The sequence below is a fragment of the Melanostigma gelatinosum genome, assembly GCF_949748355.1.
Source record: "Melanostigma gelatinosum genome assembly, chromosome: 21".
NCBI lineage: Eukaryota > Metazoa > Chordata > Actinopteri > Perciformes > Zoarcidae > Melanostigma > Melanostigma gelatinosum.
In genome coordinates this window covers 5,093,990-5,113,982 of record NC_136654.1, presented here as the reverse complement: position 1 = coordinate 5,113,982, position 19,993 = coordinate 5,093,990, and the positions used below count along the sequence as shown (strand labels likewise).

Genomic DNA, 19,993 nt, shown 5'->3' with positions numbered 1-19,993 from the left:
TCGCTGAAAATATAATCTGTGTCCTGAGGCTTTCTTGGCAAGATTCAGGAACAAATGTCTCGATTTCCAGGACGTAAATAGGATCTGGTTCCAAAAACCAGCATATCAGCAATTGTCTCATATGACGGCTAATTGCTTTGTTACTGAATTAAACTCTTGCGAATGTTTAAAAATATATATATATATATTGAATTGTTGTTTTGGTCTTAATTATTAATTATTTATCAATATTTACCGACACTGCAAAGAATTGTGGAGAGAGACTGATGATGGTCTGAGTCTATTATCAGTTAACTGGTCTCACACACACACACACACGCACGCGCGCGCGCACACACACACACACAGGGAGAAAGAAATAAGAGGAAGCTGATGACACCTGTCTGTCCCTGTCGGGCAGGAGTGTAAAGGCTAAATGTGTGCGTCATGCCTGGCTCCATGGTGGTGTGTGGTCAGGAGGGCCAGCAGACAGCAGGTGGACACGAGCCCCGTCCCCAGCGAGCAATTTGGGCAAGAAACAACCCGGAGCTCAGACTGTCTCAAAGTGGATTATTTAAAGGAGGAATTGCATCCTCAGTCCGCAATCAAAACTAATATCCCCGCTTCATCATGTTCCAGATATTTCCCTCCTCTTTCGAAGCATTAAATGCAATTAAACTAATGACTGAAAATAATTAGATGTTTAGGCTATGAGAGATTCTCCCTCTCTGACATCTTGGAGTGGGTGCAAAGTTAATCATTGCTCGCTGTTATTGTAGTGTCGCACGGGCCGAGGATGGAAGGGGCGTGTGTTTGAGAAACAGGGCGTGGATTTGGCAGTCAGACGGGAAAAGGATTGTCGCTGCCTGCCGAGGAACCACGGGAGCGCACAGAAAGCACGGAGCGCTGCGGGAAGTTAACGCACAGCCACCTCTCAGCTGAGCCTCGCTGGGACTTTTCTCGAGTTCTTGAAAAATAGCTACAAGTCGATAACGAGCTGACGAGAGAAAGTGAGAGGAGAGAGAGAGAGAGAGTCAAAGGGCGAGCGAAATAAACTGAGGAACATGCAGAGCTACTTTACGCGCGGGGGAGCATGTTTTGCGCCACTTGCTGTTGTGGCACGAGCGCTGTGATTTTTTAAATTATTTTTTTTGAAAAAGCACGGAGGGGACTTTTAGAAGTATGAAGTCTTTTGATGTGGCATGTTTCCTGCGTTGTGTCCTCGTGCTCTGGAGTGCGACTCATGGGATGTAGTAAATGGAGAGCTGCGTTCAACTTTGGACACCTGCGGGTGCAGTCCAAGCTGTCCGTCTTCTTGGCCATGCTCATTCTCTTCACTTACCTATTTTACTGCCTCAACGGTTACTGTGACTCCTTGCCCAGGCCCGTTTACGACCAGCAAAGCAATATTCAACACAGAATCACCGTCGATGATGGACACGAGCTGTCAGCGCAGCAGCTCGGCGCGTATAACGCGTCTCAGGTCGTCCGCGAGCAGCTGTCGGACTTGTCGAACAGAGACGCTCCACCGAACAACATCTCTATAGCCAACAATTTCGGCAGCAAAAAGTTCCCCCAGGCCATCATCATCGGGGTGAAGAAAGGTGGCACGCGGGCTCTGCTGGAGTTCCTGCGCATCCATCCGGACGTGAGAGCCGTCGGCTCTGAGCCGCACTTCTTTGACCGCTTCTACGACAAGGGACTGGGCTGGTACAGGTAGGCAGTTTGTTATTTATACTCAATGATACACCAATCAATTAAATATTTACTGGAAATCAGGCGGTTCCCTGCTGTCTCGAAACGAGGAAATTGCCGGAGTAATGAACTGTGAGGGTCAAAGGTCAGGGCAGAAGTCAAGGATGCCTGATTAGGAGTTAAAGCTGCTTACTTTCACTTTCCAGAAGCTAGACTTTTCCCTTTCTCCCTCAAGATGCACAGAAGCCTTTTTTTAATTTTCCAGTTCATTAAGCTGGAGGAATTGATTCAATGTGAATGAACTCAACGATGTAATGATCTTATTCCTGTTGGGTTATACATTGTCTGGTAGTGAAATCAGGTCATGCATTGCAACATGTGCACCCCCCAAAGACCCCTCTTCTTCTTTAGATTCTTCAAGATTTATTATGACTTCTTCTCTGTAATGTGCATTATAGCTATTTTTCATCATCAACAATTGCACATCAGTGTTTCGTAGATCTCGTCGGGGTGGCTAACGTCTGAACAAAGTTAAATCTCACTGTGTGTCTTTGGAATCAGTTTCATCCTCAAACTGAAAAGAGTGTTGAAACATAAACGTGAATAAATGGTGGGGATACAGTATGAGGATTTAAAATTGAGATGTGAGCAGTTAATTTTTTCCACTTTTTAGTGCCATACATGTCAAGAACCTTTTTTTTCCACTCTTTTTTTTAAACTAATCTCGGCGCTTCAGGTGGCCTCTTCACATGCTGTCGTCTGCTTATTATGGTGTGTTTTCCAGTGACTTTAAAACAGTAAATGACGACATATTAGTGGCCCGAGCATGACGTAACAGCAGCAGAGCTATTTCAAATACTTCTGCACTCATTAGCCCACGTGAAGCATGTTGTGGTGCCTGCAAATGCATCATCTCATGCATGGTCAGTCTCTCTCTCTCTCTCCTCTTCATTAATATCCCTCAGCACCAATAAGACGCTCCGCTGATAGCCTCCAAGGATGGCAGCGTATTCAGTCCCCTGCCAATAAATTGTTGTTTATTGAGCTGACGCGCTGCTTCCCTAAGTGTCCAATGTTGGTCCCTGGAGGGCCTCACCGCCAGCCTGATCACAGAGGGAGGATGGGTTGTTGTGGACGGTGGTAGTGTGGATGACCCCTCTGTCAGGTGTTTGCTTGAGGATCAGCCGAAATGTGTTTTTTTTTTAAAAGATTGACAGACGTATTTCTTTTTCCATACATTTTTACAATAAAACTCAGACACGTGAAGTTGTTTTCAGGACAGCAGCATGCAGAGAGATTCATTAGTCTTCGTTGATGAACTAAAAAGTGCTTTAAAGAATGCTTTTAAGCAGCCGTGGTCAGAGGAACCGCCGTGTTTTTAGGCTGGAAATGACTGATATCTGATAGAACGGGGATGAGCGGAGAAGAGACGGAGAGGGAGGGACAGGGGAACACCATTACAGAGGGAGAATAAGGAAAAAAAGATCCGGGGAGTAAATGACGGTTTGATGAAGAGACTAGAAGAGAGAGAGAGAGAACTTTGGAGGTGTAGGGGGGAAAAACGGGGTTTGAGAGAAGAAGACAGAGAGAGGCTGTGAGAGATCAATACAGCCGGGTAATGATTGGTTCCCTGCGAGGCTCAGGTGGAACAGCACTGAGCGACATCAGAGATTCAAGTGTGTGTGCGTGTGTGTTGCTTCTTCAGTGTGGTTTTCAGGAAGAGGAGGAGGAGGACGGGGTTTTCCTGCTGCATGTCCAATGCATGTGTGATGATGATACAGTTATGAGTGATTTTAGTCCATAATCCAAATACATCAAGTTACCTATCATACAATCAGCAGACACTTGAGCAACCAACATCAGTGAATGGTTGGCAGTGTTGCTGGACAAATAAGTGTCGTCCGTGGGTCAACGAATCAATTGAGTAATATTTCAGATCTCACGCTGAGGGAATGTAAAATGATGCACAAATAATCCACAATTTCAGCATTTAATGTGAAGGTGACGCTATTAAAAAGTTTTCTTGGATGTGGAAATTTGACCCCAAACATTTTACACCATTTTCACAAAACGTGTCCCTTTTTCATGCTTTTTTTCTATCATTCCTGCCCTAAGAGGTTAACTGTGAGACTGTCATGTCTCCCCCGAAGTATTTGACAGGAAATAACCCTACGAAGCAGCAGCTGTCTGATATTATAGACTACAGGGACTAGACTACTGAACAATCTCAAAATGTATTCTCTAACCTCGTATCCCCATCTCATCTTTTCTGCCAGGCTTCAGATTTTTCCCGATGGGATCAGATTTACGGAACCTCTGAATTCAGAAAAGCACAAATTAACTTTTTTCTGCCGCGTCTCCTCTCTTGAGTAAATCATGGCCGTCATACCTTCAGAATCCTTCCAGTGCCAAAAATCTCATTGGCCCGCAACGTGATGGAGGTCAGCGTGGGTCAAAGGTCAATTTAGTTCAACTTTTGGCTGCATAACCTGGCGGAAAAATCAGTACACAATGCTACCTCCCGCTCTCTCCGTTGGAAATGATGCCATTGCTTTGCACAATGAGGTACTTGCGCTGCGCAAACTGACCTCACCTTGTGCTCTCTGAACACAGACATGACGCGTTCACTTCTCTTTTGTTCCCTCCCTCTCCGTTCTCTTTTGAAGGCGTAATGAAACATGTGTTTTTGCTCCGTACTAATCCGCAGACAGCTCGTGTCAACACTGTGTGAATTGGACCAGTGTCGTGACAGGTCAGGCATTAACACGGACAGCTGAGGGACGTGCGGAGTTGCTGAGAGGGATTAGGCCCCCGGTCGCAGTTAAACAAGGACTTGTGAAGCATCAGCCAAGAGCAGCAGCCACCCTCTTGTCTTCAGTATTCCTGCAACTCAACCTTTACTGCTATAAGGGAAGCTTATTGTACCCAGGGGCGGCGTAGTTCACTTATGGCCTACTTACAAGCACCAAGAGTCAAAGCGATTGTTTTTTTTGCCATGGAGGACGTGGAAAGATTGTGGAGTAAGTCATCTTATCAGTAAAAAAAAAAGTTGATTGTATAAAATATATCCACGTATTGAGTCGGATACGACTCAGAGACTGTTCTCCCCAAAAAATTTGACGGAATCGTTTCAGCAATATGCTCGAAAGCGGCATGTGTTTGCATTGAGGCGACAAAGCCCTCTCTCCGAATTGATTGACAAATCTCAATGTCGACCTGTCCCCATGTGTTGTAGTAGACACATCCCTGTGCCTTCCTACAGTCCTTTCCTCCCTCCCTTGTTGCCCTCCTGCCTCCTCCGTACTTCCAGATATCATATGTTGTTATAAAAATAGTATTCATTTGGTGTAATTACACGTTAAGTACCCGGTGAATCACATATCAATTTGAAACAGAAGCGTTTGTATATGCAAAGCCAACAATATCATCTGGAGCCGGGCTGGAAAGTATCACTCAAAACATGTATTCTCTGACAGAGCTCCTCATGTCAAAGCGCTGTCTGCGCCTTTGAGCCGGGAGAGGGAGCCTTGGCCCCCACGTCTTCAGCCGGTGACCAAGTAAAACACATGGACATCCTTAAAGGAAGCATTTGGCAAATTGTCGGAGAAAAAAAAAGAATGCTTGCATGTGGAAAAGCCTTGGCTTCGCCATCAACTGGAAACGATTCTGTGGTTTGGTGGTGGAGGATGAGGGTTTACACAGCCATGGCGTGCAAAGTGAGTGTGAGCATGTGTCGTGAGCTCGGATTCATCCGCGCTGCTTCGGCTCGACCTGCTTTTCCGGCCGCTCCCCCCCCCCCCCCGTTTGTACACCTTTTCTTGACGCTGTAAATATCCAGGAGATATAAATGTCATCTCCCGATATCGATCACCTAAAATAGGTTCTCTCTATTGATCTCCCTCCCTCTGCCTTTATCGCCCTGTTGCAGCAGAAATGAATTAACTTCTGAATATTCAATCTTGTTGACAAGGAGCTGTTACTCCCTTCCACTGCTGACATTTATACCTCACAGTGTGAGTGTTGCCGGTGGTGGATTTATTGGCTTGTTCAGGTTCACTCAAACTGTGTAATGTAAAGCCAGCGGACGAGTCCTCGCTCCTGGTACAGCAGCTCACCTTCGAGTCGATGTTTCTTTCTCTCTGTCTCTAGATCTCTGTCCTTATCGACTCATTTCTTTGTCTCATCGTCTCTTCTCTCTCTCAGGAAGCGCGTCGTACGATTCAGCTACCTCGACAGGAATGTCCTGGTTTTAGTTCCTGTCAGACTTTTCTACCATTCACAGGGGATTCTCCGGTTGAATTCCTCTCTGATCGCATTCTCGGGAGCTGCATGTTGCAGATTTTTTTTCAGAAGGGAAAGAGTGGCTTTCAAGCAAGAATTTGTAAAAAAAAATAAAAAAAAAATAGGAAATGTATAGATCTTGCTGGAAGAAAGAAGGCTTTGTGCCGAAGACAGGGCTGAATGCGTTGGGAGTATTTTAAGCCACATCAGCGCGGGGAGGAAAAAGTAGTCGGTTTATGCATAAACATGAGCAACACCATCCGGCACGTCTGTCAGAGCTAATAAACATGACATGACACATGCTGCTATTTCCATTTAAATGTTTTTTTGTCAGAATTAATATGTAAATGAAGTTTAGAAAAAGTATGAACATATAATCAAACATGACTTGATAAATTGGTGCAGGACAGGTATGGATTTTTACTGGTAGAAAAAAAAAGGTTTGGTCCAACTCAGTCGTCAATATTTTGACAGCTCGTCATTGGACGACCTTTAGACTCCCAGCATGCCGCGTCTCGTCCAATCAGAAATAATGGAACGGGATGCACGATGAGAGGCAAACTATGAACCTCACAACCCTTCAGTCACAGCTACAGGGCGCAGAAACACAGGGGTGCGTGTTGTTTATCACCAATTTTAATTTCAATCGTCTATTGGTCTGTAATTGCAGACTATCAGACTGAGAGTGTGCATTTTAAGTAACAGGATCAGGACATGCCGTTGCTTTTGCTCGCTCATCAAAGTCTGCTTCTTCTTGTTAAACAGACAGAGATCAGGATGACTGACAAGCTGAAATGTTGAATGGACCACAACAAAGGAATCATCTTTCTGCTTCCTCCTCCTCTCTCCGTCATTTGCTTTTACTTCCTCTCGACCTCCTTTTTGTTCTCCTCTTAATGCAGTCAATGTGAAAATGACCTCTCTGTGTTTGAACAGAGAAGGTTTCCTTGCTGAGCTCTGTGGAACAGTAACACAATATAAGTAAGTTTGTAACTTTGAAAGGTGACTTGACTTGTCAAACTTCACATTAGCTTCCATTGAACTGGTGCAGAACGAGGACTGTGGGGGGTTTTGTCCCCGATCACTTCACATCATCTGCTGGTGTTTAAATCCGAATTTAAGATGACATCAAATGCAGTAAAAGAGCTTCTGCATCATCACAACATCATCACCAAAGAGGTGTGATAGTGATTCGGACATTTTAGCCGAATTAAAATGACGGACAAAATATTTGACGAGAAAATGATGGTGCAGATTTTTGTTTCTAAAATGTTTGAAAATAGTAAAGTTTTGTTCAACCAACAATCAAAAAGCCCAAAAATGTCGAGTTTAAAATGATATGAAACACAAAATGAAACCTAAAGCCCTCAAAACTGAGAAGCTGGGAGTAGCCTAAGTTTGGCATCTTTTTGGGGATAAAAAAAAAATGACTAAAGATTAATTACCAAAATAGTTGTTTCCAAAATTGAAAAGGAATCAACTTATCAACGAATCAATCACCGTTTTAAGATCTACTGTACGATGTGTTCTAAATGATCAGCTCATGATGCTCATGGATTGGAGTTACTCTTTAGTTCGGCTCTCTTCTTGCTCTTTTTATTCAACAGTTTTACGTTGAAGAGCGGATCTGAGTACAATATCGTCTCACTTTCTCAATCACGTTATTATAAAGATCATTTTGCAAAGTGGAATGTGGAACATTCCCTGAGATAACGTCTATTATATGAGTTGGCGCTATATAAATAAAATGTAAATAATTTTTCTCATTGAAAGAGATACTGACAGTTACATTCATACAGTTACTGCTGTTTGGTTTTGATGGGCGGACAGATACTCAAACCCACACCCAGTGACTGTGTGTGTGTGTGTGTGTGTGTGTGTGTGTGTGTGTGTGTGTGTTTGTCTTTGTATCCCGGTGGGGACTTTGACCTGACTGCACACAGACCCATGGGGACTCGTGTCACCGTGGGGACAAAAACTGAGGTCCCCACTGGCAAACCCCTCCTACAAGCTTCAGAACAGTGTCTAGACATGCCCCATGTAGTTTTCTCAGAAGTCCCCTGGAAACCATTTTTAAGAAAAAAATGTGTGTGTGTGTGTATGAATGCTCCCCTAGTGTATACACACTAGTACTGCAGTCCCCATGAGGTAGGCTGTTCTTGAAGTGTGTATCGCTGTTTGTCCACTCTCTATTGCCCCCTATTGGTCAAAAGTAGTATTACAGTTTGGGAATACACTTTAAATGTGTCTTTTTGACCAAAGATAAGCATGAATGAAATGCTACATTTGATAAAAAATAAATATATGTATAAATAAATAAATACTTAATATTAATATTGATATTATTTATATTGCTATAGTTTTTTAAAAATTTGCATGAAAACAACGATAACCATAATGTATATTGTCTATATATTTCTCATGTAAAATGCCTGTTTTAAGTTTCTTCCATACAATTTTAATGATATTTTACCACAATTCATTATCTCATCATTGATATTATTGACAATAACAACAACAATTATAATAATAGTCTATATTTGATTTATTTTGCCATGTCAGAGGTGTAAGATCCATAAGGTCTTGTTTTGTTGCACTGCTTTTTTAAAGCTAACTTTTAAACAGTGCTCACTGTTCAATGACAATGATATTGATGATAACAGACAAATGCAGGTTTAGAGTTGTATCCATAAACATAAAATAGGAGTAGAAAAGACATTTTCCTTTAAATCAATACAGCAGGATGGTTTGAGGGGCGGCCATTTTCATGTGTACACTTACTATTGCGATCGTTATATTAGGCTAATCTCCGTGTAAACTACATATGGCAAGTTGCGGACTCACTGAGGAGAGGTTTTGCAGTAATGACTGAAAAGACAAGGGGAGTAGTAACATCACAAAGCATAGAGAGTCGCAACTTAATGCTTCATCCACACACTCTTGTACAGCGTGGGAAAGCACATTGATATAGCCAGATGCCGTTCTTGAAGTCGGAGAAAAATAAGTCCCATTACTCCCATTATTCATTCACTTGTTGGCGTGTGTGTGGGCTGGTGTCAGCAATGTCTTGCTCCTTATTTATTTATGTTTTATGATTTTGGACTCTACAAAATTAATTGAATTATTTATTTATTATATCTTTAAGCATGTTATAGCATTCTGTGTCAGTTTTTGATTTGATCGTTCTATTATTATACTATTCAAATGCTATGCATCTTCTATAGTAGGTCTATAATACGCCAACTGAAACAGTATAGGGTTACGGTGGTGTGCTTGTATATTTACCCATAGTGTTAATACTTAAAGTGCTTTCCTGTTATTTGTAGCCTATAGTATCACTCTAAAACATATTTTACTGTACGATGCCTTCAGCCTGAAATCAACAGGGTGTGAGCTATTTATTCAGGTTTTAGGAGCAGCATATCAGACAGGATATATTACGCAGCAGGATAAAGAGTCGTGAATTTCTACATTGAATAAAATATACTAGGATAGTTTGGGTTTGGTTGTCCTCCAAGGATATTTGAATATTTTTGACTTATGCAGAAGTATGCAGAAGTATGCAGTTTGACATCATTTTGGACCACTATTACGACCATAGATAACGCTGCAAAAGCTAAGAGATAAACTTTCTGTATAGGGAGTTAGGGCGAGGGACTGTTAGACCCAGCGATGCTGCTGGCCACCAGCCCGCTGTTGTGACCATCTTCTGTAACTAGTGAAGCATTTAAGCATAGTGGAATTAGCAAGCTAGCTAACTAGCCAGTTGAATGCTTCCCTATTTACAGAAAATTAGCCACCCAAGTTGCTACTCATCTGGCTGGTGCTGAAAGTGGGCCCTTCTACATTTCACTCTTTGGTGTACCATGATTTATTTTTCGCACCAGCAGTTCTCACAAGCAGCTGCGAGCTCATAATGCTTTTCTGACCTCTTCATATCAGTTTCTCTGGATGAATCATGATGGCAATTCATAACAGTGCAGTGCCAGTGTTTTTGCACCGTGCTTAAGTATGCTTAGTATGATTTTACAGGGCAAACATTTCCAGAAGAAACAAAAGGTCAGACAAAGCCTGTGATACATGTAAATAATGGAATAACTCCCTGCCTGCTCAGGAGAAAGATAAGCTACCTAGCTCAGTAGCTAGCCATCTGTCTCTGGAGCTAAGTCTGCTCTCTTCCAAGCTGCAACAACACTTAGCCACACAGACGTGCGTTGTCATTATAACAACTAACTCTTCAATAGACCACGGAAAACCGTAAAATGTATTTCTATGGTGGCACCCCTTGTAGCTAGCAAAGCTCATTGTAAGTTGTTTTGTAACAACTAGCTATATGGTGGCTACAGGCCTCATTTTTAACTCTTACTTTGAATATTCCTTCAGGTGACCTCCAGGTGACCTTCTGATCTAATGCATGGAATCTGAGGATAAAACCCTTGCGCACAACACTATATATATACTATAGGAAGAACGGGTCATTATTTCAAGGGAACTCACATTTGTGCAACTTTAGTAAGTTAAGCCGACACACTGCAACCTGTTGTCAAGCAACATAAGGTGCAGTTAGCTTAGCTAGCTTACCATCATAAGTTTGATACCCTGCAGCTTGACCCGCAATGTTACCAAAGCAAATATTTAGTTTAGACATGAATCCTTATCAGCCTAGTCAGCCTTAGGGGTCCCGGGACACTTGGAGCAACGTTGCATTGGGGGTAGGGATGAAAACCCTGACTTTTTGTCCCGCCCTTCCGGACGGAAGGAGCGCCGCTAAAAATGTAGTGTGTAGTATGTTCTCTTGTCTAAGGTAGGCAAGCGGCGTTCCCTTGGGACCTCCGGTTGCCGAGTTACGATTTTCCAAAGTTCTGTACAGTTTCCCGTAGTGATTTATGGCATTTTGCATTAATTTGGCTTAAATAGACATTCAGTTAATACCCCCTAGAAAGCAATGGGCTAGCATGCTGACAATTTCACAGTAATTCAATCTTTCCACATAGATTGAGTGGTATGAAAATCAATGGGAAATTCCGTACACTTTTCCCGTAGTAATTTATGGCATTTTGACTTTATCTTGACTTTATTTGGCCTAATTTCCCCAGAAAAGAATGGGCTAGGAGGCTGATATTTTCATAGAAATTCAAGCTTTGCCCATTCATTAAATGGTATGAAAATGAAGTGGAAATTCCAAACACTTTCTCCATAGTGAACTATGGATTTTTGACCTAAGTCGGCCTAAATTTGCATAGAGAACAACGGGCTAGGACCCTGAAATTTTCACAGCCAGTCGACCTTTGGCCAAAGACCACGTGGTATGAAAATCAAGTGGAAATTCCAAACACTTTCTCCATAGTGAACTACGGATTTTTGACCTAAGTCGGCCTAAATTCGCATAGAGAACAATGGGCTAGGACCCTGAAATTTTCACAGCCAGTCGACCTTTGGCCAAAGACCACGTGTTATGAAAATCAAGTGGAAATTCAAAACACTTTCTCCATAGTGAACTATGGATTTTTGACCTAAGTCGGCCTAAATTTGCATAGAGAACAACGGGCTAGGACCCTGAAATTTTCACAGCCAGTCGACCTTTGGCCAAAGACCACGTGGTATGAAAATCAAGTGGAAATTCCAAACACTTTCTCCATAGTGAACTATGGATTTCTGACCTAAGTCGGCCTAAATTTGCATAGAGAACAACGGGCTAGGACCCTGAAATTTTCACAGCCAGTCGACCTTTGGCCAAAGACCACGTGGTATGAAAATCAAGTGGAAATTCCAAACACTTTCTCCATAGTGAACTATGGATTTTTGACCTAAGTCGGCCTAAATTCGCATAGAGAACAATGGGCTAGGACCCTGAAATTTTCACAGCCAGTCGACCTTTGGCCAAAGACCACGTGTTATGAAAATCAAGTGGAAATTCAAAACACTTTCTCCATAGTGAACTATGGATTTTTGACCTAAGTCGGCCTAAATTCGCATAGAGAACGGGCTAGGACCCTGAAATTTTCACAGCCAGTCGACCTTTGCCCACAGATTAAATAGTGCGAATATCAATTGGAAATGGACTGTGTTTATTTCACCCAACAGAAAGGATTCGAACCAAATGACACTTATCTTCCCAAGTGGCCGAAAGCCAGTTTACACCAGTCTTTTCTCTAACTTTTTATACTTTAAAACGGGGTAGAGTTTTGAATCCTTTTCTCCTTCAAAGAGGGGCTCGTCACCATTACATTCCTATAATCTGGACGTCGTAACTGCAAGTTAAGGTCCCCAAAAACAGCCACAAAGGGCTTAATTGGGGCCTTAATCCCTTATATTCGTGGATTTTTTGACATATGCAAGAATGGCCATAACTTCTCAAATATGGATCCCAGAACCCACATATTGTGGACACACATTGTGGACTAGGCCTACAATAGGATCACCTGAATAAAATCCCTCTAGATTATCTAGAAAAGATTTTTGCCTGTATAAAACTCAGACTTCAGCATGGGGTACACGTCCTTAAACTGTACACCCTGTCGTACTCTTGGTGAGATTAGACCAACTTTTACTTCTGAAGATGTCAGAGCCCTGCTTTTTTAATATGTTGTAGACAGGCCCCAATGAGGCACATTCAAGTTGGATGGGACTCCCTAGCACTTAGCATGCCTGCGCGGGAAGAGGGGCAGTTGGCCTATATTTGAATGGGGCATTTTGAACGATAAAATGAATGGAAAGTGATTACCCAAACGGCCCATCCGTCAACTAGTCATAACTTCTCACAACATGGTTGAATTTGATGGGATATTGTGAACTGGGTGAGATGGGTGAACTGGGTGAGATGGGTGAACTGGGTGAACTGGATGAGATGGGTGAACCATGGATTTGTCACCGAACTCGGCCCAAATTCCCATAGAAAGCAATGGGCTAGGACCCTTAAAATTGAACGGTCAGTCGACCTTTGGCCGATGACCATGTGGTATGAAAATCAAGGGGAAATTCCAAACACTTTTCCTATAGTGAATTATGGATTTCTCACGAACTCGGCCCAAATTCCCATAGAAAGCAATGGGCTAGGACCCTGAAAATTGAACGGTCAGTCGACCTTTGGCCAATGACCATGTGGTATGAAAATCAAGGGGAAATTCCAAACACTTTTCCCATAGTGAATTATGGATTTCTCACCGAACTCGGCCAAAATTCCCATAGAAAGCAATGGGCTAGGACCCTGACAGTTTAACAGTCAGTCGACCTTTGGCCAAAGACCATGTGGTATGAAAATCAATGGGAAATTCCATACACTTTCTGCGATGGTACACTTTCTGCTATGGTAAACTCCGTACACGTAGAAATTACGGCCTTTTGACTCAATTCTGCCTAGACACCTAGAAAACAATGGGCTAGGAGGCTGAAATTTTCACATTAAGTCACCCTCTGCCCCAAGATGAAATGGTCTGAATATCAACGGGAAATTCTGTACAGTTTTCCCATAGTGATTCATGGCATTTAGCATTTATTTGGCTTAAATAGACGTTCAGTTAATACCCCTAGAAAGCAATGGGCTAGCACGCTGAAATTTTCACGGTCAGTTGGCCCTTGGCCACAAACCACGTGGTATGAAAATCAATAGGAAGTTCGGTACACTTTTCCCGTAGTAATATATGGCATTTTTCTTCATTTTAAAGTTATTTGGCCTAATTACCCCATAAAACAATGGGCTAGGACCGTGAAATTTTCACAGTCATTCCATCTTTACCCCATCGTTAAATGGTATGAAACTCAATGGCACATTCCAAACACTTTTCCCATAGTGAACTATGGATATCTCTACCCAGATGACACTTATGTTCCGACATGGCCTTCAACAGTCTTTTCTCTCAAAATGTCCACTTTAATTTAAAGTAGAGATTTGATTCATTTTCTCCTTCAAAGAGGGGCTCGTCACCATTACACACCTATAATCTGGGCCTCGTAGCTGCAAGTTAAGGTCCCCAAAAACAGCCCCAAAGGTCAAAATTGAGGCATATGACCTCATCTTTCGGCCTGTTTTGGCAAGTGAGAAACGGGCCATTAAATCGTAGTGAAAGGTTGGAACTGCCTGATTTTTGCATAAATCAGTCGCCTATGATAAGGTGATGCAGGATCTAAAGCGAGATATCTGTAGAACCTTGGGAAAGCTAACTTCCGGTAGCAGCATGCTAACGACTTGAATCCAATTGAACCTTGAAGAGGGTCCTGTTTTGTCCATCATATGTGAATTTCATCAAAGAAGGCCATTGACAAGTGTTTTAAAATTGATCAATATTAAAAAGTGGTCAAAATCCAGATTTTACCAGTCTTTTCTCAAACTTTTTATACTTTAAAAAGGGGTAGGGTTTTAAATCCTTTTCTGCCTGAAAGAGGGGCTCGTCACCATTACACACCTATAATCTGGGCCTCATAGCTGCAAGTTAAGGTCCCCAAAAACAGCCACAAAGGGCTTAATTGGGCTTAATTGGGGCCTTATTCACTTATATTTTGGCATATGCAAGAATGGCCATAATTTCTCAAATATGGGTCCTAGAACCCCCAGATTGTGCACACACATTGTGGACAAGGCCTACAATAGGACCACCTGGAAAGAATCCCTCTAGATTATCTAGAACAGATTTTTGCCTGTATCAAACTCAGACTTCAGCATGGGGTACATGTCCCTAAGCTGTACACCCTGTCGTACTCTTGATGAGATCAGACCATCTTTTACTTCTGAAGATGTCAGAGCCCTGTTTTTTTAATATGTTGTAGACAGGCCCCAATTCCAGTTAACAGCGTCACACCAGGACGAAAAAGAGGTCATAGTGGAGGACTGATTGTTACTGGATAGAAGTGTTAGCACTGGTAGTCTCGTTACCTTTATTCTTCACTATGAAATAATAATGATGAGAGCTCTTAAGAAATCTATTTTTTGTATTCTTGTGTGAGTACTATACTTTTGAATACTATTTTGCATCGTAAATTCATAATATGTTAGTTAAATACACATATAAATACTTATGTTGAATACAATGGCTTGTAAATAGTTGTAGTTTCTATTTTATGAATATCAATGTTTGTATAATTTTTTAATCGTTCAAAAATGCTTCTATTACTTAACTTCATTAGAAATGCTTGTTTCATTTCAATGTCCTTTTTTAATAAAAAAAAATTTTTTTTACATACTTTATACAAAATTCTAGTTGAGTAATAAAGTCTCAACTTAAGCAGGTATTTTATGTAATCCTTCCGTTTTAGTAATTACTATTACCTGTCTAAGTTATTAACAACGGCTGCAGACCAGGCCGAGCCTCAGAGCTCCCTCATGCTGATCGTGACCGAAGGAGTGGGGGATGGGTGAGGTTACGGTGGGGACAGTGTTGAGAAAATTAGCTTATATACAGCTTAATTAACAGCTAGTTAATATGCAGCTTTAAGTAGCAATTGACTTATATACAGTTTAATTAATCACTAGCATATTTGTAGTTTTAATAACCATTAGTTTATATACAGCTCTATTAATCACTTATACAGTGCTCACAACACAGCAAGGCCAGAGAGAAGCAGGTGAAAGGTTACTTATTTAACTGCGACACAAGGAACAGGCAGCCATCTTTAGAGAAGATAAGGAAGACACAATAGACAGTGAGATTCAAGCGAGGGCCACCGCCCCAGCTGAGCCCGGCTTCTTCATACACACTCTTTATTAGGACCTCTCGCCTCAAAATCTCACTCACACTGATGGAAACCAACGCCTACTGGGAGGGGCCAAGGTGGATGGACATCCACGGCCTCCATCCAGGCGCCATAACGTACAAACGTGCCACGCCTGCATCTTTGACTTTGGCCAATGTGTAACAAGGGGTGGAACCCCTATATTAAGTTTCACGCTGATGTGTTCAAGCGTGTCTCATGGTGAATCTCTGCGAGGTTCATCCATTAGCACCCAAGCTTGTTTTTGATAGCTGGGCTGAATGACTCTGTTGATAAATAAATCTATTGCTTTGATTTAAACTATACGCCTCTGAGAGCTTCTGTTTCATTCTTAAACCTGCTCTAAGTGTGAAAGACAACAACATCACATTTTTTCACAACAATTTGGTGACCCCGACGTGATAGATATGATACGGAGCTTCGGGTTGGAATGTTAACAGACCTCTCTATCTGTGTTTCAGAAAACAAACTGCGAGTCTCCCTGGAGGCTGGGAGCCCTGGTATTTGCCACCAGGTCGTGCCTGCAGTTCGGGAACAGTCTGATAGTGTCGACACAACTAACAAGGTGAGCAGAAGCCTATTTGACTGAATTCTGCGTATTGTATTATAGTCATAAAACTAAATTAAATCCGACTGTCCGAACTGTAAGTATTACATAGTCATAAAAGTATTGTGTAGTCATAAAAGTATTGTAAAGAGTAATCACACAGCAGCAGGGTTGTTCAGCCCAGCATTTGGGGTTTTTTTGTACATATGCGTGTTTGTACATATGCGTGAATGGGTCCAGCAGAAGACGTTAGATAAAAGGCTAAAAATGACGTTTTTAGTGGCAGCGTAGAGTGAAGTAGTGTGGGACGCGGTCGCGCGCCTCTTCTGTCGCGGTCACGCGCCTCGCATTGAGCGCTCAAATTCCTGCCACAAATAAAGCGTAGTCTTTAACGTAATTATAAGACGTCTTGGACTACGAAGAAATTGCATAACATGACGGGGATATATGTATATGTTATTGATGTCATTGATAAACTGTATTGAGAAAAAGTGACTGCGGAATTCCCGTATTAAGAGCATCGAGTCTTCGGACATTAACTCGTGAGTAGCGATCCAGTGAAAAATAATGTTACTTTGCTTAAAGTTTCCTCGACGGAGTTTCTGGACGAGAGCACAGAAGTTGATTATATCGGTGTGTTGTTAATGACGGACGAGATTAATGAAAATGGCCAGAACGTGTACAGGTCCAGAGATGACCTAGGATAAAAAGCAGTTAAATTGTATTGTAGACGTGCTACCCTGATGGAGTAGTGGTTAAAATAACGGTCTTCGACGCGGTAGGCCCGGGATCGGATCCCGGCTGTAACATTGTTTTTGACAATAAGCAGCGGCCGTGTGATGTATTAAAGAGCAGCGCTCTTTGATATGTGTGTAGGATAGGGACAGAATTGATTATAATTTGACTGATTGTTTGCTGAAAAAGCATTTGTTTTTCATTTGTATCGTGGTCGAGAGGTCAGCGGTACACAGTCTGTTTGATGAGGTTGAGAAAAAGAAATTGCTGTTGGAATATAAAATAGTGTGTCTAAAAAAAAAAAAAAAGAGCTGTCCATCTCCTTAACGGACCGCGCTTGTCTTTATGATTTGACTTAAAGAGACAGAAGTGTATGTTCTAATGTGTGTTCATTGTTTCACTGCATTTGTAAAGATATTAATTTCCTTCTAGACCGTACTGTGTTTGTTTGCTGAGAAGCAGTTTGCTTAGTTTGAGAAAAAGAGCTGTCCATCTCCTTTGAAGACAGCGCGCTTGTGACTTATTTAACTTCAGAAAATGGCAGTGCCTGTTTTAATTTGTGTTTATGATTTTACTTCAGAGAATGGCAGTGTACGTTTTGAGCTTGTGTTTATGCTTTGCCTTCAGAGACACAAGAGCATGTTTTAACTGTGTTTATTAGTTGCCTACAGAGAGCTAATGCTGAGGCGTACGTTTTAACTTTTGTTTATTTGTTTGACTGTATTTCTAAAGATATTCCTTTACCGTATTTGTGATCTGTGCGCATTTAAAAATGGCAGTGTGTTGCAATTTTGTTTGAATGAGAGTTGATGTTTGAAGCGTACATATGAGAGAGAGAGAGCTGAAAGCTACAGTCAAGTTGTTTCAGATGTTCGTGTGCTTATCACATCATATGCTGAGGTTTTGAGTTGTGGTGCTGCAGATGTTGGTGTGTGATTTCAAAGTTGATGGTCAGTTGAGCAGAAAAAAACACGCATTAGACACAGACGTTGCACTCACACACACACATAAATCACTAGAATATGCTGAGAGACAGCTGAGGGTTAATATAAGTGTCAGTTTTACTGGCGTAGTTAAATTTATTGGAAAATTGTGTTCCTTAGGGACTGTTAGCAAAGTGTAATGCGGAAACACAGCAGTCACTCATGCAATAAAAATAAAAAATAGTTTTAAAGCCGATACACAGCTTCTATTCTTCCAGCCAGACAGTCGCTAAAAATTAGGAATGTACAAGGTTAAATGCTGTAACAAAGCATCCATTCATTTAGTCAGACAAACGCTGGTGGGAAAATAAGGGAGGAAAAAGCTTTCCTGATAAGAAAGGACAGAGAGAAGACAATTAAAAAGGTGGGGGCTTGGTGCACACTAGAGGCCTTATAAAACATTAAGTTACATCCATTGCATGTGTAATTAAAACATAGCATTTCACACCTAGCAGGGGTATATAGGGAGATTTGTAAATAATATATATTCATACAATGTTAAATAATATGCGTTATACTTGTAAAGCTATATTGCGGAGTTGTGAGGTCACTGTATGAAGGTTTAAAACGCCGAGAGGAGCACTCCGTCATTCTTTCGTACAACAGAATAAAGATCAGTGACCCTGAAAGTATCTGCTCGCTAAAAAACCCATCAGATTAGGGCAGAAAACTGCCATCTTAACGCAGGAACAGAGTGTTCTGCTTATCTATCCACACAGAGACTTCGAAATATGTTTAGAACATTACTGTTTTCGTCTTCTTCACCCTAAGTGTTAATAATAAAATAGATCATCATTTCACACACACACATTCCAGAGAAAGCAAGGTTGTGAACGAGGGCCAGTGTGAATTCAGAGAGCAAACATGTCAATTGAAGGCATGAGAGGAGGTTTGGCTCCCTCTGCTGGCACTTCACAACCTGGGAAGAAAAAACTGTGGCCACTCCAAGAACTGCAACAGGAACAGTGGATAGGAGCTTTGGCTCCATCGTGTGGACATTTGGGAATACTGATTTCAGACTTTCTATTGATTATTGCAGAGAGAGACGTCATGGCTGCGAAATACACCTCTTGTCTGTGCAACTTGGAGAATGATGTCCAGGATCAGAGCAGGATGAATGGAAGAATCAAACATTGGCCGGTGGAACAACAAGCGTACAAAAGAATGATAAAGAGATGGAAAGATAAAGACATTTGGGATGGAGAACTGCTGAACTGTCCTCTCACTGAAGAGAATCTGCAACAAATAAGTGAAGAACACACTTATGATGAATACAGAGCTGCTGTGGAAAGAACAGATATGGAGCTCGAAGCACTAAAAGTGTCAATACAGCTGGCAAAGCTTGACGTGGCCCCAAAGCCTGCTAAAAAGAAAAAGAAACAGCACGGACGAACTTTCTACTGCTACAACTGTGGAAAACCTGGTCACTATTCACGAGACTGCCGCACGCGTGGTCAACAACAACAAGGCTCACCACATGGAAGAAGAGGAAACTATCAGAGAGAGACAGGCAATCAGCATCCAAGAAGCCAGAATCACGCTGAACAGCAATATCTTTCACATATCTGGCAACAACAGAGACACTGCTGCAACTATTAGCCACAATACCTGCGTCATATCCAGTCCAGATCCACATATTCCCTTAACAACCCACAGCCCACAACCCGCAGCCCACAGCCCACAGAGAAAGCATCCTCCATCATGAAACACCTCAGCCCCTAGTTTGAACACAAGAAACAGAAGATGTGTTCACCATTCTCACGCAGGCTCTGTCACGTGCATCGGCACTTCAAGCCACCGAGATGTTTCTGAACAAAAAGAGGGATGTTAATGCAGTTTTGTATCAGAAAAAAGGGGGAGAAAGAGACTCATCAAAGAATCCTCCTAAGCAGAAAAATTCACGTTCGGAGCTGCAAGAAAATCGAAAAGAGAAGGAGCTGCATCAAAGAATCCTCCTAAGCAAAAATTCACGTTCGGAGCTGCAAGAAAATCGAAAATTAAAAAAAAGAATGCACAAAAGCACACATTGCCTATGAAACAGGAAGAATGTTGCTACAAAGGAGATGAA

General features: G+C 41.9%; 1 protein-coding gene across 1 annotated transcript in view; it reads left to right on the top strand.

The window, feature by feature from the left end:
- Positions 1–895: 895 nt before the first annotated feature.
- Positions 896–19,993, top strand: part of LOC306794976 (heparan sulfate glucosamine 3-O-sulfotransferase 6) — a 41,809-nt gene continuing 22,711 nt past the window's right edge. Inside the window, exon 1 of the mRNA XM_079293276.1 lies at positions 896–1,695. Coding sequence (XP_079149402.1) covers positions 1,175–1,695 — 521 coding nt within the window. The 5' untranslated portion in view covers positions 896–1,174. The remainder of the gene's footprint in view (positions 1,696–19,993) is intronic.